The sequence below is a fragment of the Brachyhypopomus gauderio genome, chromosome 11 (assembly GCF_052324685.1).
Source record: "Brachyhypopomus gauderio isolate BG-103 chromosome 11, BGAUD_0.2, whole genome shotgun sequence".
NCBI classification, from domain to species: Eukaryota; Metazoa; Chordata; class Actinopteri; order Gymnotiformes; family Hypopomidae; genus Brachyhypopomus; species Brachyhypopomus gauderio.
This window is the reverse complement of record NC_135221.1, coordinates 7017459-7038024: the sequence shown is the minus strand read 5'-3', so window position 1 is coordinate 7038024 and position 20566 is coordinate 7017459. Positions and strand designations below refer to the sequence as shown.

The window sequence follows — 20566 nt, the reverse complement described above, 5'->3', positions numbered from 1 at the left end:
TTGAGCAGATATCGATATGTGTAAGTATTTGTGTATTTATGCAGGGTTGTCAACTTTTCAAGATCACTTGGAGTGAGATTTGAACCTGGGGGGGTGGCGAGTGTAAATTGTTGACGGGGGGGGGGGGTGTAAAATGGACACAAATTAAGTATTATATTATCGCGATCGATCGATCGATCGACAGTGGTTGGCACCAGAGCGAACTAGTAACTCATTTAATCATAGATATGAATCAGAGGTAAATAAACTATGGACCATAGATTTTTTTTTCGTCGTGAGAAATCGGAAGTGTGGCATGTGAGCGTGTGAAGACAGTCAAATGCGTGTATCTCACGCTCAATGCGTGAGAGTTGGCAACCCTGCAAATGTATATATTAAAAAAGCATTCACATACTGTCAAAAGAATATTTATGTTGGCCGAAACCCCGGCTGTTCTGAACGACCCCAACTGAACTGGATTTATGACGGAGACCCAGCACAGCAGCTAATCACGCGTTGCTGTGGCGCTAGACGCGTTAGCAACAGGCCCAACTAGAGAACGGCCGAGTTTCGACGTCTTGGTTGTTAGTTACCCATTATTATGTAGTGACGCTTTCTTTTAAAGACATTTTAAACGACGCAAGCATTTGAAAAATGTTAAGTCACTTTTAAAAATTGTAGCGGTTTGAATTGGCTGTGAAGTAGTATAGGTGGTCTACGAGCGTCGACCCTCGTAAATTCCTGAGAACTTGCTTCGACAAACTACTAGATTTACCGTGATGAACCCCAGCGCCCCTAGATTTCAGATGGCTTCGTTGTACGTCGGGGACCTCCACCACGACGTGACCGAGGCCATGCTGTTTGAAAAGTTCAGCCCCGCCGGAACCATCCTGTCCATTCGGGTGTGCCGGGACAAGATCACTCGGCGATCACTGGGCTACGCCTACATTAACTACCAACAACCCGAGGACGCCGAGCGTGCGTTGGACACCGTGAACTTTGAAGTGATCAAGGGGAGACCTGTGCGCATCATGTGGTCTCAGCGCGACCCGTCGCTGAGGAAGAGTGGGGTGGGAAACGTCTTCATCAAGAACCTGGACAAGTCAATTGACAACATGGCCCTTTATGACACCTTGTCTGCTTTTGGCAACATCTTGTCCTGCAAGGTGGTTTGTGATGAGAACGGTTCAAAAGGGTACGGCTTTGTGCACTTTGAGACGCAGGAGGCAGCCGAGAGAGCCATTGAGAAATTGAACGGCATGTTGCTCAATGACAGAAAAGTGTTTATGGGGCGTTTCAAATCTCGCAAAGAGCGTGAGGCAGAGCGCGTGGCCAGGGCCAAGGAGTTCACCAATGTATACATCAAAAACTTTGGCGAAGACATGGATGATGAAAAACTGAAGGAGGTCTTCAGCAAATATGGCAACGCAATGAGCATCCGTGTTATGACCGACGACAGCGGCAAATCTAGAGGCTTCGGCTTTGTCAGCTTCAAGAGGCATGAGGATGCTCAGAAGGCCGTAGACGAGATGAACGGCAAGGAGCTCAACGGCAAGCTCATCTACGTAGGCCGCGCTCAGAAGAAAGTGGAGCGGCAGATGGAGCTGAAGCGGATGTTTGAGCAGGTGAAGCAGGACCGCATGAGCCGCTACCAGGGCGTTAATCTCTATGTGAAGAACCTGGACGACGGTATCGATGATGAACGCCTGCGCAAAGAGTTCTCACCCTTTGGAAACATCACCAGTGCCAAGGTGATGATGGACGGCGGCCGCTCCAAGGGCTTCGGCTTCGTGTGCTTCTCCTCGCCGGAGGAGGCCACCAAGGCGGTGACGGAGATGAACGGGCGCATCGTGGCCGCCAAGCCGCTCTACGTGGCCCTGGCACAGCGCAAGGAGGAGAGGCAGGCCCACCTCACCAACCAGTACATGCAGCGTCTGGCCAGCGTGTGCGCCGTGCCCAACCACGTGCTCAACCCCTACCAGCACGCCCCGCCCTCCGGATACTTTATCACCGCCATTCCGCAGGCCCAGAACAGAACTGCGTACTACCCGACTAACCAGCTGGCCCAGCTCCGACCCAGTCCATGCTGGACCACGCAGGGCGTTAGACCTCAGCACTTCCAGAACACGCCTGCCACCGTGAGGCCGTCTGCGTCCAGACAACAGACGTTCGGCGCCGTCCGGCCGACCTCCCAGGTGCCCCGCGTGATGTCCAGCCAGCGCGTCGCCCCGCAGACCGTGGGCCCTCGCGCGGCTCCGGTAGCCCCCACCTCCCCGGTGCGCGACGTGCCACAGTACAAATACGCAGCAGGTGTGTGCAACACCCAGCAGCACCTGAGCGGTCAGCCCCAGGTCTCCACGCAGCAGTCCGCCGTGTACGTGCAGGGCCAGGAGCCTCTGACGGCCTCCATGCTGGCGGCCGCCCCCCCGCAGGAGCAGGAGCAGATGCTGGGTGAGCGGCTGTTCCCTCTGATCCAGAACACGCACCCCACCCTGGCGGGCAAGATCACGGGTATGCTGCTGGAGATGGACAACTCTGAGCTGCTGCACATGCTCGAGTCGCCCGAGTCTTTGAGCTCCAAGGTCCATGAGGCCGTCGCAGTGCTCCAGGCTCACCAGGCTAAAGAAGCCGCTCAGAAAAGCGTGACCAACTCTGCCGGGGGTCACAAGCCTCTAGGCCCAGGGACAGGAAACTTACTTCACTGGGAGTGGGAGGGGAGGGGATTATAACATCCAGATGCTGTGCCAGCATTGTGAAGATTCCTGAACTGAATGTGCTTGCTCCAAAAAAAAAAAAAAAAAAAAAGTTATTTAATGTTATATATATTTATTATTTATGTTGTAAAGGCAATTATTATTTATGTATTATTTATGTTGTGATACCTTTCATGTATCTCTGAATCCAGCTTGTAGATACTGTAAATAATAAGAATCGATGGATTTGGTGCATACATTATAAATCTTTATATTCATGATTATTAGTATTGTTGTGATCGATGAACTATTATGTAGAATAAGTTAATAAGTTAAAGTTTTAGTTAATAAACTGTTGTCAAATATTCATATTGCACAATTAAAATAGATGCAAATGAGTTCTTTGTTTATTTATTTGTTTCTGACATTTACATAGCATTGCATAGAATTCTAGGTCTTTGTAATCTCATTGGCTGAGCTCAGACTTCTGCATCCTCGGTCTATATAATTAGCCTTACACACTATAGATACACATGAAACTAACAAAAAACTCATGACATGCAGAAATCCGCTTGTAATTGCTACGAAACATCCCTGCATTCATGTGAGGAAATCATGATCAGCAGATGACTAGGCTGAAAACAAGAATGTAAACACACACACACACACACACACACATAGACATGAACACGCACACAGACGTACACAAATACCCATCATTACATGCAAATGAAAACGCTTCACTGAAGGATACATTAGACAGCTTGATAAGGTGAGTCTAGCAAACTTTAGAGTGGAATATAAGTCTATAAATCTTGTGAAGGATTTATCTGCGTTCTGACTATCACTTTTTACAGGGAAGCCTTTTAAAGAGGTGGTCTGGTGTTAAGATTACTATAGATTTTTAAGGTTAAGTCCATATAGAGATAAGGGGGGGTGTGGCGAATGTAAAATGGTAAAATGGACACAAATTATAGTATTATATCGCGATCGATCGATCGCCAGTGGTCGGCACCAGAGCGAACTAGTAACTCATTGAATCAGAGGTAAATAAACTAGATTTTTTTTCGGCGTGAGAAATCGGATGTGTGGCGTGAGAGCGTGTGAAGACAGTCAAATGCGTGTGTCTCGTGCTCATTGTGTGAGAGTTGGCAACCCTGCTATGTATTAGGTTATTTTAAACATGAAACCTCCTTCAAGCTCTGATGCTAGCTAATTTAGTTACAGTAATTACTTGGTTACAGTAATTATTTAGTTACAGTAAATACTTGGTTACAGTAATTATTTAGTTACAGTATATACTTGGTTACAGTAATTATTTAGTTACAGTCAGTTCGGCGACCCCCCCCCCCCCCCCCCCCCACTACACCCCTGGTTACAGTAATTAACAACCCACTAGTCCCCATTTACGGCACGTGCCCAGAGAGCTAGCTTATAACTAACGTATGATAAAATGACATCTAAACTGCAGCAGGTAGTTAAAACTAATTGGCCTTTTTTAAATTATGAATTCTTCTCACAGCACGATAAAACTGTGGTGGTAACCAACTTTCTAGCTACAGAGGGGGAGAGTTCTCTGTGTTAACGTTGACTGAGTGGGTTTCATGACTCGTTAGCTATCTAGCTAATCTTCTCTCTACTACTGAGGTGTGGCTCAACGTAGACATGCAGCAGTTGTGTTTAGTTTTTGGGAGAAACTGTGTCTGCGTTCACTTTCTTTCAGGTTATCAGGTTACTGATGGTTCTGACCCGTAATGATTACACTGAGTCTAAACGTAGCAGTGCTCGTCCAGACGGCCGAGGGGGCTTGCTGGTTCTGCGGGTCCACAGCATGCAGGCTGTCAGACGACCAACGTACACCGGTCCGAGGAAGCAATTAAGGCAGTTACTTATTTGTTTACTTAATTAGATTGAGAAATCAATTTTGCTTGTTTACAGTTGCATCTGCTGGTCCTTGGTGTTTCAGAATGTCAGAGGAACATGTCCAGAATGGCAGGTTTTTTTTATTAAGCCTAGCAACTTATTTTTAAGAGTTGTGTAACACAAAAAGGCGCATTTTGAAAGTTGACTATTAATAATCTGTATTGTTTTTATTTGTTTTGCCTTTTTTAGAGGCTACAGCGAGACTTTCTTCCAGTATCTATTTTTGTGACTGTCCTTGTGAAGAAGACCTTCAAATGTTCTCAAACATCTTTGGGCCTTTGCATTTTGTTTGCTCGTTCCAGGTTTGTATGTCTAGTCACCAATCACAAAGAAAATGTGTTTTAACCCAGCATGAGTGTATGTGTGATGCAGATCCATCAGATTAATTTGGTTTCTTATAGGACGACCAGGACAAGCAGGAAACGGAGGCCGCTACTGCAACATTTCTTCAAAGACTCAGTCTTGTTAATGCTAAGGTAAGGTCAGGGACTGGTCATTCTAAACACAGTAGTTTTAACATGACTTCTGGCTAACCACACTAGTGAAACTGGGTTTCAATCATTCTTTATCTAATATAGGTCACGATTGTCTTCAAAGTCAGGGATAAAGAACACTCACACAGCCAAGTATTCAGGTCAAATTAAATGCCAGTCACCCTTGTTGTTCCATAGTCCCACTGTGCTACCAGCTAATTATTGCAATTTTTTCCCTTATAGAGCCAAGAATAGACTTTCACTTATGGATCATGCCATTTCCATGGACAGTACCATATTTTCCCAGTTAGTCCTTATTTCTATAAAAACCACATGGCACAGTTTGGAATTTTATTCACCTAATACAGTTTTCACATATTTTTGATAATCACAAAGTCAGGCTATTAATAATTGATTAACTTAAAACTCTGAAGATCAAACCTTGCTATCTGTGATACTTTTCTCCAAAGGACTCCGTTCACCATGGCATGCCTCCCTACATGTACGAGAATGCACCCTGTTTTGGGGGAGAGAGTGGCTCTCCTACTGCCTTCTGAAGTCATGGAGGCAGGGTTGTGTGGAGAGTTGAGTATGGCTACCCTGGCCACCCTCAGGCCCTGTATGGACCAGTACCCTAACTGGCCAACTCGACTTTCACATATACACATATCCTTTGTAATGTAAAGATAACTGTCACTGGCAGAGTGTATTTTTTAGATACAGTTATGGCATCCCTCAGTTTTGGGGTGTGCATAATTATGTTGTGCTAATGAGCACATACTGTTACAGCAGCCTTGTTAATTTGATATGACTGAATTGAGGCATATATAACATATATAATTGAGGCATATAACAATAACAAGGGTATTATATCTTCTCTCCACTACATTATCTTACTACAATGATGGTGATGTAATCTTATGTCATGTCTTAATGAGCAAATGAACTTGCTTTGCCTCGACTTGTGAGCAGTTGTACCTTAACATCCGTGTCACGTGTTGGTGTACAGTCCCAGTGGTGTTCCTCTGAAGAGAGGAGAAGGGGCGACCCAGCTGAGCTTCCTCCACAGCCTGGCTGACTCCCCGGCCTGGGTGGAGCTGGGGCTGGCTCGAGTCCGCCACGCAGAGTCGCAAAGCGGTCAGGGTAATATACGTACAGGGTTCGGTTTGAGGGGGAACACTAAGGAAGGCCATCTCCTCAGTAACACACAAAAAAAATAATCAACAATCCCCTTTGTAAAAGGTGTTTAGTTCATGTGATGCTCAAAGTATGTGGCTTTTTTTGTCTATCTAGGATCTGTGTCCTGTGAGGTGGAGTTTTCTGTAGACGATGAGGACGACACTCAACCGCAGGGGAGGCGGGTTGAGCCTGAGCACACCGTGCAGCAGACTGTCATGCTTTTCCTTCTCTTCGAGTACAGAGACCCCTTCCACTCCCAGCTCTCTGACGTCATCGGTACGGTTCAGATCAGTGAGTCCTGCTGCAGCGGCTAGACCCAGTTCATCCTGCATTTGTAATGCTTCCTGGGTCTGTAGTTTACCTGCAGTGGATTTTCGTTTGTTGTAACCACTGTCTGTTTTACCTTTTACATTATATTAAGGGAGTGAAGAAACTTTAGAGAGATGTTTGGACAAGGTGCTTTGGTACAATGATGACAAAGTAAGATCAGCCCTGCAGTCGTTACTGAAAAGTGCCCTCAGGGGATTTCTAAAAAGAAACAAGGCAAGACGTTTTGACACCATTCATTTAATTTAACTTCATATATTCTCACAGCTCACAGCTGCATTTGGCTTCATTGTGTTTGAGTGTGTGCCTGCATATGATTGTGTGTATAGTCCCAAGAGAGGCTTCAGTCTGCCATGTCGGTGATTCTGAGCTCTGTAAAGAGTATTGTGAGCAGCAGTAGCAGTGTCGATTTTCGCACCGCCTGTCTGACTACCATGAAGGTACACTTCACGTGGCTGTTGAAATCAAATCTGACAGATAGTACATAGTCAGCCTTAAGCTTGAACTTTAATGTCATTTGTTCATGTATGTCCAAAACATTATCGTATGTGTCTGTTTTAGGTGCAGAGCAGCTATGACCTGTCTTTCCCCTTACATCAAAAACTTCAGAGAGTCATAAATGGGTGATTTGTTTCCAGAAGCAGATGTACTTCTGAAAAGGTTTTTTTGCTGCCTAAACACTACACTTACCTTCTTGTACTGTTTGTGAATTGTTTGTGTTAGAAAAGGCAAGATGATGGTTATGCCAATCAAATGTGCTACATTTGTTTGTGATTTGCATATTTTCTGATTTCTTTCTGCTAGGCTTCAGAGACGATTATGTCTGAGTGGAACAGCCATGAGGAACCTGAAAATGGCAAGTGACGTTTCCCCTGTACTTGTGTATGGTCCAACAGTAGCAACAGAAGAAAGTGGAGCGGCAGATGGAGCTGAAGCGGATGTTTGAGCAGGTGAAGCAGGACCGCATGACCTGCTACCAGGGCGTTAATCTCTATGTGAAGAACCTGGACGACGGTATCGATGATGAACGCCTGCGCAAAGAGTTCTCACCCTTTGGAAACATCACCAGTGCCAAGGTGATGATGGACGGCGGCCGCTCCAAGGGCTTCGGATTCGTGTGCTTCTCCTCGCCGGAGGAGGCCACCAAGGCGGTGACGGAGATGAACGGGCGCATCGTGGCCACCAAGCCGCTCTACGTGGCCCTGGCACAGCGCAAGGAGGAGAGGCAGGCCCACCTCACCAACCAGTACATGCAGCGTCTGGCCAGCGTGTGCGCCGTGCCCAACCACGTGCTCAACCCCTACCAGCACGCCCCGCCCTCCGGATACTTTATCACCGCCATTCCGCAGGCCCAGAACAGAACTGCGTACTACCCGACTAACCAGCTGGCCCAGCTCCAACCCAGTCCATGCTGGACCACGCAGGGCGTTAGACCTCAGCACTTCCAGAACACGCCTGCCACCATGAGGCCGTCTGCGTCCAGACCACAGACGTTCGGCGCCGTCCGGCCGACCTCCCAGGTGCCCCGCGTGATGTCCAGCCAGCGCGTCGCCCCGCAGACCGTGGGCCCTCGCGCGGCTCCGGTAGCCCCCACCTCCCCGGTGCGCGACGTGCCACAGTACAAATACGCAGCAGGTGTGTGCAACACCCAGCAGCACCTGAGCGGTCAGCCCCAGGTCTCCACGCAGCAGTCCGCCGTGTACGTGCAGGGCCAGGAGCCTCTGACGGCCTCCATGCTGGCGGCCGCCCCCCCGCAGGAGCAGGAGCAGATGCTGGGTGAGCGGCTGTTCCCTCTGATCCAGAACACGCACCCCACCCTGGCGGGCAAGATCACGGGTATGCTGCTGGAGATGGACAACTCTGAGCTGCTGCACATGCTCGAGTCGCCCGAGTCTTTGAGCTCCAAGGTCCATGAGGCCGTCGCAGTGCTCCAGGCTCACCAGGCTAAAGAAGCCGCTCAGAAAAGCGTGACCAACTCTGCCGGGGGTCACAAGCCTCTAGGCCCAGGGACAGGAAACTTACTTCACTGGGAGTGGGAGGGGAGGGGATTATAACATCCAGATGCTGTGCCAGCATTGTGAAGATTCCTGAACTGAATGTGCTTGCTCCAAAAAAAAAAAAAAAAAAAAAAGTTATTTAATGTTATATATATTTATTATTTATGTTGTAAAGGCAATTATTATTTATGTATTATTTATGTTATGATACCTTTCATGTATCTCTGAATCCAGCTTGTAGATACTGTAAATAATAAGAATCGATGGATTTGGTGCATACATTACAAATCTTTATATTCATGATTATTAGTATTGTTGTGATCGATGAACTATTATGTAGAATAAGTTAATAAGTTAAAGTTTTAGTTAATAAACTGTTGTCAAATATTCATATTGCACAATTAAAATAGATGCAAATGAGTTCTTTGTTTATTTATTTGTTTCTGACATTTACATAGCATTGCATAGAATTCTAGGTCTTTGTAATCTCATTGGCTGAGCTCAGACTTCTGCATCCTCGGTCTATATAATTAGCCTTACACACTATAGATACACATGAAACTAACAAAAAACTCATGACATGCAGAAATCCGCTTGTAATTGCTACGAAACATCCCTGCATTCATGTGAGGAAATCATGATCAGCAGATGACTAGGCTGAAAACAAGAATGTAAACACACACACACACACACACACACATAGACATGAACACGCACACAGACGTACACAAATACCCATCATTACATGCAAATGAAAACGCTTCACTGAAGGATACATTAGACAGCTTGATAAGGTGAGTCTAGCAAACTTTAGAGTGGAATATAAGTCTATAAATCTTGTGAAGGATTTATCTGCGTTCTGACTATCACTTTTTACAGGGAAGCCTTTTAAAGAGGTGGTCTGGTGTTAAGATTACTATAGATTTTTAAGGTTAAGTCCATATAGAGATAAGGGGGGGTGTGGCGAATGTAAAATGGTAAAATGGACACAAATTAAGTATTATATCGCGATCGATCGATCGCCAGTGGTCGGCACCAGAGCGAACTAGTAACTCATTGAATCAGAGGTAAATAAACTAGATTTTTTTTCGGCGTGAGAAATCGGATGTGTGGCGTGAGAGCGTGTGAAGACAGTCAAATGCGTGTGTCTCGTGCTCATTGTGTGAGAGTTGGCAACCCTGCTTATGTATTAGGTTATTTTAAACATGAAACCTCCTTCAAGCTCTGATGCTAGCTAATTTAGTTACAGTAATTACTTGGTTACAGTAATTATTTAGTTACAGTAAATACTTGGTTACAGTAATTATTTAGTTACAGTATATACTTGGTTACAGTAATTATTTAGTTACAGTCAGTGGTGTAGTCCTAAAGGGCGCGTCCCCCCGCGACCCCCCCCCCCCTCCACTACACCCCTGGTTACAGTAATTAACAACCCACTAGTCCCCATTTACGGCACGTGCCCAGAGAGCTAGCTTATAACTAACGTATGATAAAATGACATCTAAACTGCAGCAGGTAGTTAAAACTAATTGGCCTTTTTTAAATTATGAATTCTTCTCACAGCACGATAAAACTGTGGTGGTAACCAACTTTCTAGCTACAGAGGGGGAGAGTTCTCTGTGTTAACGTTGACTGAGTGGGTTTCATGACTCGTTAGCTATCTAGCTAATCTTCTCTCTACTACTGAGGTGTGGCTCAACGTAGACATGCAGCAGTTGTGTTTAGTTTTTGGGAGAAACTGTGTCTGCGTTCACTTTCTTTCAGGTTATCAGGTTACTGATGGTTCTGACCCGTAATGATTGCACTGAGTCTAAACGTAGCAGTGCTCGTCCAGACGGCCGAGGGGGCTTGCTGGTTCTGCGGGTCCACAGCATGCAGGCTGTCAGACGACCAACGTACACCGGTCCGAGGAAGCAATTAAGGCAGTTACTTATTTGTTTACTTAATTAGATTGAGAAATCAATTTTGCTTGTTTACAGTTGCATCTGCTGGTCCTTGGTGTTTCAGAATGTCAGAGGAACATGTCCAGAATGGCAGGTTTTTTTATTAAGCCTAGCAACTTATTTTTAAGAGTTGTGTAACACAAAAAGGCGCATTTTGAAAGTTGACTATTAATAATCTGTATTGTTTTTATTTGTTTTGCCTTTTTTAGAGGCTACAGCGAGACTTTCTTCCAGTATCTATTTTTGTGACTGTCCTTGTGAAGAAGACCTTCAAATGTTCTCAAACATCTTTGGGCCTTTGCATTTTGTTTGCTCGTTCCAGGTTTGTATGTCTAGTCACCAATCACAAAGAAAATGTGTTTTAACCCAGCATGAGTGTATGTGTGATGCAGATCCATCAGATTAATTTGGTTTCTTATAGGACGACCAGGACAAGCAGGAAACGGAGGCCGCTACTGCAACATTTCTTCAAAGACTCAGTCTTGTTAATGCTAAGGTAAGGTCAGGGACTGGTCATTCTAAACACAGTAGTTTTAACATGACTTCTGGCTAACCACACTAGTGAAACTGGGTTTCAATCATTCTTTATCTAATATAGGTCACGATTGTCTTCAAAGTCAGGGATAAAGAACACTCACACAGCCAAGTATTCAGGTCAAATTAAATGCCAGTCACCCTTGTTGTTCCATAGTCCCACTGTGCTACCAGCTAATTATTGCAATTTTTTCCCTTATAGAGCCAAGAATAGACTTTCACTTATGGATCATGCCATTTCCATGGACAGTACCATATTTTCCCAGTTAGTCCTTATTTCTATAAAAACCACATGGCACAGTTTGGAATTTTATTCACCTAATACAGTTTTCACATATTTTTGATAATCACAAAGTCAGGCTATTAATAATTGATTAACTTAAAACTCTGAAGATCAAACCTTGCTATCTGTGATACTTTTCTCCAAAGGACTCCGTTCACCATGGCATGCCTCCCTACATGTACGAGAATGCACCCTGTTTTGGGGGAGAGAGTGGCTCTCCTACTGCCTTCTGAAGTCATGGAGGCAGGGTTGTGTGGAGAGTTGAGTATGGCTACCCTGGCCACCCTCAGGCCCTGTATGGACCAGTACCCTAACTGGCCAACTCGACTTTCACATATACACATATCCTTTGTAATGTAAAGATAACTGTCACTGGCAGAGTGTATTTTTTAGATACAGTTATGGCATCCCTCAGTTTTGGGGTGTGCATAATTATGTTGTGCTAATGAGCACATACTGTTACAGCAGCCTTGTTAATTTGATATGACTGAATTGAGGCATATATAACATATATAATTGAGGCATATAACAATAACAAGGGTATTATATCTTCTCTCCACTACATTATCTTACTACAATGATGGTGATGTAATCTTATGTCATGTCTTAATGAGCAAATGAACTTGCTTTGCCTCGACTTGTGAGCAGTTGTACCTTAACATCCGTGTCACGTGTTGGTGTACAGTCCCAGTGGTGTTCCTCTGAAGAGAGGAGAAGGGGCGACCCAGCTGAGCTTCCTCCACAGCCTGGCTGACTCCCCGGCCTGGGTGGAGCTGGGGCTGGCTCGAGTCCGCCACGCAGAGTCGCAAAGCGGTCAGGGTAATATACGTACAGGGTTCGGTTTGAGGGGGAACACTAAGGAAGGCCATCTCCTCAGTAACACACAAAAAAAATAATCAACAATCCCCTTTGTAAAAGGTGTTTAGTTCATGTGATGCTCAAAGTATGTGGCTTTTTTTGTCTATCTAGGATCTGTGTCCTGTGAGGTGGAGTTTTCTGTAGACGATGAGGACGACACTCAACCGCAGGGGAGGCGGGTTGAGCCTGAGCACACCGTGCAGCAGACTGTCATGCTTTTCCTTCTCTTCGAGTACAGAGACCCCTTCCACTCCCAGCTCTCTGACGTCATCGGTACGGTTCAGATCAGTGAGTCCTGCTGCAGCGGCTAGACCCAGTTCATCCTGCATTTGTAATGCTTCCTGGGTCTGTAGTTTACCTGCAGTGGATTTTCGTTTGTTGTAACCACTGTCTGTTTTACCTTTTACATTATATTAAGGGAGTGAAGAAACTTTAGAGAGATGTTTGGACAAGGTGCTTTGGTACAATGATGACAAAGTAAGATCAGCCCTGCAGTCGTTACTGAAAAGTGCCCTCAGGGGATTTCTAAAAAGAAACAAGGCAAGACGTTTTGACACCATTCATTTAATTTAACTTCATATATTCTCACAGCTCACAGCTGCATTTGGCTTCATTGTGTTTGAGTGTGTGCCTGCATATGATTGTGTGTATAGTCCCAAGAGAGGCTTCAGTCTGCCATGTCGGTGATTCTGAGCTCTGTAAAGAGTATTGTGAGCAGCAGTAGCAGTGTCGATTTTCGCACCGCCTGTCTGACTACCATGAAGGTACACTTCACGTGGCTGTTGAAATCAAATCTGACAGATAGTACATAGTCAGCCTTAAGCTTGAACTTTAATGTCATTTGTTCATGTATGTCCAAAACATTATCGTATGTGTCTGTTTTAGGTGCAGAGCAGCTATGACCTGTCTTTCCCCTTACATCAAAAACTTCAGAGAGTCATAAATGGGCGATTTGTTTCCAGAAGCAGATGTACTTCTGAAAAGGTTTTTTTGCTGCCTAAACACTACACTTACCTTCTTGTACTGTTTGTGAATTGTTTGTGTTAGAAAAGGCAAGATGATGGTTATGCCAATCAAATGTGCTACATTTGTTTGTGATTTGCATATTTTCTGATTTCTTTCTGCTAGGCTTCAGAGACGATTATGTCTGAGTGGAACAGCCATGAGGAACCTGAAAATGGCAAGTGACGTTTCCCCTGTACTTGTGTATGGTCCAACAGTAGCAACAGAAGAAAGTGGAGCGGCAGATGGAGCTGAAGCGGATGTTTGAGCAGGTGAAGCAGGACCGCATGACCTGCTACCAGGGCGTTAATCTCTATGTGAAGAACCTGGACGACGGTATCGATGATGAACGCCTGCGCAAAGAGTTCTCACCCTTTGGAAACATCACCAGTGCCAAGGTGATGATGGACGGCGGCCGCTCCAAGGGCTTCGGATTCGTGTGCTTCTCCTCGCCGGAGGAGGCCACCAAGGCGGTGACGGAGATGAACGGGCGCATCGTGGCCACCAAGCCGCTCTACGTGGCCCTGGCACAGCGCAAGGAGGAGAGGCAGGCCCACCTCACCAACCAGTACATGCAGCGTCTGGCCAGCGTGTGCGCCGTGCCCAACCACGTGCTCAACCCCTACCAGCACGCCCCGCCCTCCGGATACTTTATCACCGCCATTCCGCAGGCCCAGAACAGAACTGCGTACTACCCGACTAACCAGCTGGCCCAGCTCCAACCCAGTCCATGCTGGACCACGCAGGGCGTTAGACCTCAGCACTTCCAGAACACGCCTGCCACCATGAGGCCGTCTGCGTCCAGACCACAGACGTTCGGCGCCGTCCGGCCGACCTCCCAGGTGCCCCGCGTGATGTCCAGCCAGCGCGTCGCCCCGCAGACCGTGGGCCCTCGCGCGGCTCCGGTAGCCCCCACCTCCCCGGTGCGCGACGTGCCACAGTACAAATACGCAGCAGGTGTGTGCAACACCCAGCAGCACCTGAGCGGTCAGCCCCAGGTCTCCACGCAGCAGTCCGCCGTGTACGTGCAGGGCCAGGAGCCTCTGACGGCCTCCATGCTGGCGGCCGCCCCCCCGCAGGAGCAGGAGCAGATGCTGGGTGAGCGGCTGTTCCCTCTGATCCAGAACACGCACCCCACCCTGGCGGGCAAGATCACGGGTATGCTGCTGGAGATGGACAACTCTGAGCTGCTGCACATGCTCGAGTCGCCCGAGTCTTTGAGCTCCAAGGTCCATGAGGCCGTCGCAGTGCTCCAGGCTCACCAGGCTAAAGAAGCCGCTCAGAAAAGCGTGACCAACTCTGCCGGGGGTCACAAGCCTCTAGGCCCAGGGACAGGAAACTTACTTCACTGGGAGTGGGAGGGGAGGGGATTATAACATCCAGATGCTGTGCCAGCATTGTGAAGATTCCTGAACTGAATGTGCTTGCTCCAAAAAAAAAAAAAAAAAAAAAAGTTATTTAATGTTATATATATTTATTATTTATGTTGTAAAGGCAATTATTATTTATGTATTATTTATGTTATGATACCTTTCATGTATCTCTGAATCCAGCTTGTAGATACTGTAAATAATAAGAATCGATGGATTTGGTGCATACATTACAAATCTTTATATTCATGATTATTAGTATTGTTGTGATCGATGAACTATTATGTAGAATAAGTTAATAAGTTAAAGTTTTAGTTAATAAACTGTTGTCAAATATTCATATTGCACAATTAAAATAGATGCAAATGAGTTCTTTGTTTATTTATTTGTTTCTGACATTTACATAGCATTGCATAGAATTCTAGGTCTTTGTAATCTCATTGGCTGAGCTCAGACTTCTGCATCCTCGGTCTATATAATTAGCCTTACACACTATAGATACACATGAAACTAACAAAAAACTCATGACATGCAGAAATCCGCTTGTAATTGCTACGAAACATCCCTGCATTCATGTGAGGAAATCATGATCAGCAGATGACTAGGCTGAAAACAAGAATGTAAACACACACACACACACACACACACATAGACATGAACACGCACACAGACGTACACAAATACCCATCATTACATGCAAATGAAAACGCTTCACTGAAGGATACATTAGACAGCTTGATAAGGTGAGTCTAGCAAACTTTAGAGTGGAATATAAGTCTATAAATCTTGTGAAGGATTTATCTGCGTTCTGACTATCACTTTTTACAGGGAAGCCTTTTAAAGAGGTGGTCTGGTGTTAAGATTACTATAGATTTTTAAGGTTAAGTCCATATAGAGATAAGGGGGGGTGTGGCGAATGTAAAATGGTAAAATGGACACAAATTAAGTATTATATCGCGATCGATCGATCGCCAGTGGTCGGCACCAGAGCGAACTAGTAACTCATTGAATCAGAGGTAAATAAACTAGATTTTTTTTCGGCGTGAGAAATCGGATGTGTGGCGTGAGAGCGTGTGAAGACAGTCAAATGCGTGTGTCTCGTGCTCATTGTGTGAGAGTTGGCAACCCTGCTTATGTATTAGGTTATTTTAAACATGAAACCTCCTTCAAGCTCTGATGCTAGCTAATTTAGTTACAGTAATTACTTGGTTACAGTAATTATTTAGTTACAGTAAATACTTGGTTACAGTAATTATTTAGTTACAGTATATACTTGGTTACAGTAATTATTTAGTTACAGTCAGTGGTGTAGTCCTAAAGGGCGCGTCCCCCCGCGACCCCCCCCCCCCTCCACTACACCCCTGGTTACAGTAATTAACAACCCACTAGTCCCCATTTACGGCACGTGCCCAGAGAGCTAGCTTATAACTAACGTATGATAAAATGACATCTAAACTGCAGCAGGTAGTTAAAACTAATTGGCCTTTTTTAAATTATGAATTCTTCTCACAGCACGATAAAACTGTGGTGGTAACCAACTTTCTAGCTACAGAGGGGGAGAGTTCTCTGTGTTAACGTTGACTGAGTGGGTTTCATGACTCGTTAGCTATCTAGCTAATCTTCTCTCTACTACTGAGGTGTGGCTCAACGTAGACATGCAGCAGTTGTGTTTAGTTTTTGGGAGAAACTGTGTCTGCGTTCACTTTCTTTCAGGTTATCAGGTTACTGATGGTTCTGACCCGTAATGATTGCACTGAGTCTAAACGTAGCAGTGCTCGTCCAGACGGCCGAGGGGGCTTGCTGGTTCTGCGGGTCCACAGCATGCAGGCTGTCAGACGACCAACGTACACCGGTCCGAGGAAGCAATTAAGGCAGTTACTTATTTGTTTACTTAATTAGATTGAGAAATCAATTTTGCTTGTTTACAGTTGCATCTGCTGGTCCTTGGTGTTTCAGAATGTCAGAGGAACATGTCCAGAATGGCAGGTTTTTTTATTAAGCCTAGCAACTTATTTTTAAGAGTTGTGTAACACAAAAAGGCGCATTTTGAAAGTTGACTATTAATAATCTGTATTGTTTTTATTTGTTTTGCCTTTTTTAGAGGCTACAGCGAGACTTTCTTCCAGTATCTATTTTTGTGACTGTCCTTGTGAAGAAGACCTTCAAATGTTCTCAAACATCTTTGGGCCTTTGCATTTTGTTTGCTCGTTCCAGGTTTGTATGTCTAGTCACCAATCACAAAGAAAATGTGTTTTAACCCAGCATGAGTGTATGTGTGATGCAGATCCATCAGATTAATTTGGTTTCTTATAGGACGACCAGGACAAGCAGGAAACGGAGGCCGCTACTGCAACATTTCTTCAAAGACTCAGTCTTGTTAATGCTAAGGTAAGGTCAGGGACTGGTCATTCTAAACACAGTAGTTTTAACATGACTTCTGGCTAACCACACTAGTGAAACTGGGTTTCAATCATTCTTTATCTAATATAGGTCACGATTGTCTTCAAAGTCAGGGATAAAGAACACTCACACAGCCAAGTATTCAGGTCAAATTAAATGCCAGTCACCCTTGTTGTTCCATAGTCCCACTGTGCTACCAGCTAATTATTGCAATTTTTTCCCTTATAGAGCCAAGAATAGACTTTCACTTATGGATCATGCCATTTCCATGGACAGTACCATATTTTCCCAGTTAGTCCTTATTTCTATAAAAACCACATGGCACAGTTTGGAATTTTATTCACCTAATACAGTTTTCACATATTTTTGATAATCACAAAGTCAGGCTATTAATAATTGATTAACTTAAAACTCTGAAGATCAAACCTTGCTATCTGTGATACTTTTCTCCAAAGGACTCCGTTCACCATGGCATGCCTCCCTACATGTACGAGAATGCACCCTGTTTTGGGGGAGAGAGTGGCTCTCCTACTGCCTTCTGAAGTCATGGAGGCAGGGTTGTGTGGAGAGTTGAGTATGGCTACCCTGGCCACCCTCAGGCCCTGTATGGACCAGTACCCTAACTGGCCAACTCGACTTTCACATATACACATATCCTTTGTAATGTAAAGATAACTGTCACTGGCAGAGTGTATTTTTTAGATACAGTTATGGCATCCCTCAGTTTTGGGGTGTGCATAATTATGTTGTGCTAATGAGCACATACTGTTACAGCAGCCTTGTTAATTTGATATGACTGAATTGAGGCATATATAACATATATAATTGAGGCATATAACAATAACAAGGGTATTATATCTTCTCTCCACTACATTATCTTACTACAATGATGGTGATGTAATCTTATGTCATGTCTTAATGAGCAAATGAACTTGCTTTGCCTCGACTTGTGAGCAGTTGTACCTTAACATCCGTGTCACGTGTTGGTGTACAGTCCCAGTGGTGTTCCTCTGAAGAGAGGAGAAGGGGCGACCCAGCTGAGCTTCCTCCACAGCCTGGCTGACTCCCCGGCCTGGGTGGAGCTGGGGCTGGCTCGAGTCCGCCACGCAGAGTCGCAAAGCGGTCAGGGTAATATACGTACAGGGTTCGGTTTGAGGGGGAACACTAAGGAAGGCCATCTCCTCAGTAACACACAAAAAAAATAATCAACAATCCCCTTTGTAAAAGGTGTTTAGTTCATGTGATGCTCAAAGTATGTGGCTTTTTTTGTCTATCTAGGATCTGTGTCCTGTGAGGTGGAGTTTTCTGTAGACGATGAGGACGACACTCAACCGCAGGGGAGGCGGGTTGAGCCTGAGCACACCGTGCAGCAGACTGTCATGCTTTTCCTTCTCTTCGAGTACAGAGACCCCTTCCACTCCCAGCTCTCTGACGTCATCGGTACGGTTCAGATCAGTGAGTCCTGCTGCAGCGGCTAGACCCAGTTCATCCTGCATTTGTAATGCTTCCTGGGTCTGTAGTTTACCTGCAGTGGATTTTCGTTTGTTGTAACCACTGTCTGTTTTACCTTTTACATTATATTAAGGGAGTGAAGAAACTTTAGAGAGATGTTTGGACAAGGTGCTTTGGTACAATGATGACAAAGTAAGATCAGCCCTGCAGTCGTTACTGAAAAGTGCCCTCAGGGGATTTCTAAAAAGAAACAAGGCAAGACGTTTTGACACCATTCATTTAATTTAACTTCATATATTCTCACAGCTCACAGCTGCATTTGGCTTCATTGTGTTTGAGTGTGTGCCTGCATATGATTGTGTGTATAGTCCCAAGAGAGGCTTCAGTCTGCCATGTCGGTGATTCTGAGCTCTGTAAAGAGTATTGTGAGCAGCAGTAGCAGTGTCGATTTTCGCACCGCCTGTCTGACTACCATGAAGGTACACTTCACGTGGCTGTTGAAATCAAATCTGACAGATAGTACATAGTCAGCCTTAAGCTTGAACTTTAATGTCATTTGTTCATGTATGTCCAAAACATTATCGTATGTGTCTGTTTTAGGTGCAGAGCAGCTATGACCTGTCTTTCCCCTTACATCAAAAACTTCAGAGAGTCATAAATGGGCGATTTGTTTCCAGAAGCAGATGTACTTCTGAAAAGGTTTTTTTGCTGCCTAAACACTACACTTACCTTCTTGTACTGTTTGTGAATTGTTTGTGTTAGAAAAGGCAAGATGATGGTTATGCCAATCAAATGTGCTACATTTGTTTGTGATTTGCATATTTTCTGATTTCTTTCTGCTAGGCTTCAGAGACGATTATGTCTGAGTGGAACAGCCATGAGGAACCTGAAAATGGCAAGTGACGTTTCCCCTGTACTTGTGTATGGTCCAACAGTAGCAACAGCACACTGCACACTATGTAATTGTACATGACTTACAGTAACAGTGTATTCAACCGTTGTCCAATCGTAATCATTCGTTATGGCCATCGCTATTTATTAAACTCGGGCAGTTTTGTCTGTATGTTTGGCTATCCAGGGCTTCCAAGCAAAAGAACGCACGAAGAAGAGGAGGAGGAGGAGGAGACACCGTCGTGCTCCAAAAGGCAGTGCTCAGAGTTCACTGCTGGGGACTCGTATGCCTTTGAGAGCAACATTTGGGAGACTCTGGACAACCAGATGCAATGGTCACAAGGATCCCAGAGGGAGCTTGTCGACATGGGCTTAGCAGAGTCGTCGACCCCTTCCTTAAGCAATACTGAGTTGAAAAAACAACAGGTGAACAATGAGAAGTTATGATTATGATGCATGGCACTTGCATTCCTTAAATGTAAAGCTAGGAATATTATCCTTTATGATTTTTGTGTCAGTAGTTCTGTCTTCAGTTATATTTTTGTTCAAGTGACTGTATGCTACCCTTGTTTGTTTAGGTTGACAGAGAATGGCTTCAGGAGATTGAAAATCTGTCTGAGTGGGATTAAAACTGTCAGGACTGAAGATTTGGGTTACCAAAATTGTTTGTTCATTAAACATGTTTCTGTTAGTAGAAAATATTTTAGTGGGTATTTAAAAAAGCTTTTTACTGGTTATTTTATTACAATACTGTAGATTGTTGTGTTATTTTTGTTTTCCAACATTATAATTTGGGTTTTATTTTGTTGTCCTAACATGTTAGAAATTAACTATTTAACATTCATGAGTTTGCACTGATAGCATACATGTAGTTTCAATTATTGCCACACCGTGGCGCCAACGTAACGGCCTTTACTGTGATAAAGATTTAGGCCCATCTGTTTCAGCGAAAGGTTAAGGTTAAAACAAGCGTAAAGATTTAAGTTGTTTTATTTGAGAGTGTGCAGAAACATGTTTGTTAGCGCAAATATTTCACATGATGTTAACTTCTCCATAAGAATAACATTGAACTCAAAGTCAGAACTGAATTTTCCTGTGATATTGCAAGTAGAGTCACTAGAGGTTTATTTGGGTTCGGTGGAAGAACGGCACATGAAACTGCCGCAGGCATCATAAATCATCTCTGTGTCTACCCATTCATCCCTCCCTCTCTCTCTCTCTCTCTCTCTCTCTCTCTCTCTCTCTCTCTCTCTCTCTCTGTC

At 44.8% G+C, this 20566-nt stretch overlaps 4 protein-coding genes across 22 annotated transcripts; all 4 read left to right on the top strand.

Annotated features, from left to right (window-relative positions):
- Positions 1-638: 638 nt before the first annotated feature.
- LOC143526801 (polyadenylate-binding protein 1A-like) lies at positions 639-14603 on the top strand. Its single transcript, XM_077021464.1, has 3 exons — positions 639-1922; positions 7555-7803; positions 13437-14603. Exons 1-3 carry the CDS (start codon positions 759-761, stop codon positions 14565-14567), a joined length of 2544 nt encoding a protein of 847 aa, XP_076877579.1. The 5' UTR covers positions 639-758; the 3' UTR covers positions 14568-14603.
- Positions 4082-7501, top strand: LOC143526800 (type 2 DNA topoisomerase 6 subunit B-like). Of its 7 annotated transcripts, none has more exons than XM_077021457.1 (13): positions 4082-4146; positions 4396-4534; positions 4639-4664; positions 4785-4897; positions 4997-5071; positions 5312-5374; positions 5539-5734; positions 6064-6205; positions 6362-6538; positions 6669-6790; positions 6904-7014; positions 7136-7234; positions 7379-7501. In XM_077021457.1, the coding sequence occupies exons 1-12, from the start codon at positions 4126-4128 to the stop codon at positions 7199-7201; spliced, it is 1251 nt and encodes a 416-aa protein (XP_076877572.1). In that variant the 5' UTR covers positions 4082-4125; the 3' UTR covers positions 7202-7234; positions 7379-7501. The 7 variants fall into 7 exon arrangements, with proteins under 7 accessions (XP_076877572.1, XP_076877573.1, XP_076877571.1 ...); XM_077021458.1 differs by having other exon boundaries at positions 6064-6211; positions 6362-6523; XM_077021456.1 differs by having other exon boundaries at positions 6064-6211.
- On the top strand, positions 9239-13515 carry LOC143526799 (type 2 DNA topoisomerase 6 subunit B-like). Of its 7 annotated transcripts, none has more exons than XM_077021451.1 (13): positions 9239-9365; positions 10336-10474; positions 10579-10604; positions 10724-10836; positions 10936-11010; positions 11251-11313; positions 11478-11673; positions 12003-12150; positions 12301-12477; positions 12608-12729; positions 12843-12953; positions 13075-13173; positions 13318-13515. In XM_077021451.1, the coding sequence occupies exons 2-13, from the start codon at positions 10351-10353 to the stop codon at positions 13375-13377; spliced, it is 1314 nt and encodes a 437-aa protein (XP_076877566.1). In that variant the 5' UTR covers positions 9239-9365; positions 10336-10350; the 3' UTR covers positions 13378-13515. The 7 variants fall into 7 exon arrangements, with proteins under 7 accessions (XP_076877566.1, XP_076877564.1, XP_076877565.1 ...); XM_077021449.1 differs by lacking the exon at positions 9239-9365 and adding an exon at positions 10006-10086 and having other exon boundaries at positions 12003-12144; XM_077021450.1 differs by lacking the exon at positions 9239-9365 and adding an exon at positions 10006-10086 and having other exon boundaries at positions 12301-12462.
- A 574-nt stretch (positions 14604-15177) lies between the features above and the next one.
- LOC143526798 (type 2 DNA topoisomerase 6 subunit B-like) lies at positions 15178-20561 on the top strand. Of its 7 annotated transcripts, none has more exons than XM_077021444.1 (15): positions 15178-15304; positions 16275-16413; positions 16518-16543; positions 16663-16775; positions 16875-16949; positions 17190-17252; positions 17417-17612; positions 17942-18089; positions 18240-18416; positions 18547-18668; positions 18782-18892; positions 19014-19112; positions 19257-19308; positions 19492-19730; positions 19883-20561. In XM_077021444.1, the coding sequence occupies exons 2-15, from the start codon at positions 16290-16292 to the stop codon at positions 19931-19933; spliced, it is 1596 nt and encodes a 531-aa protein (XP_076877559.1). In that variant the 5' UTR covers positions 15178-15304; positions 16275-16289; the 3' UTR covers positions 19934-20561. The 7 variants fall into 7 exon arrangements, with proteins under 7 accessions (XP_076877559.1, XP_076877556.1, XP_076877557.1 ...); XM_077021441.1 differs by lacking the exon at positions 15178-15304 and adding an exon at positions 15945-16025 and having other exon boundaries at positions 17942-18083; XM_077021442.1 differs by lacking the exon at positions 15178-15304 and adding an exon at positions 15945-16025 and having other exon boundaries at positions 18240-18401.
- Positions 20562-20566: the final 5 nt, after the last annotated feature.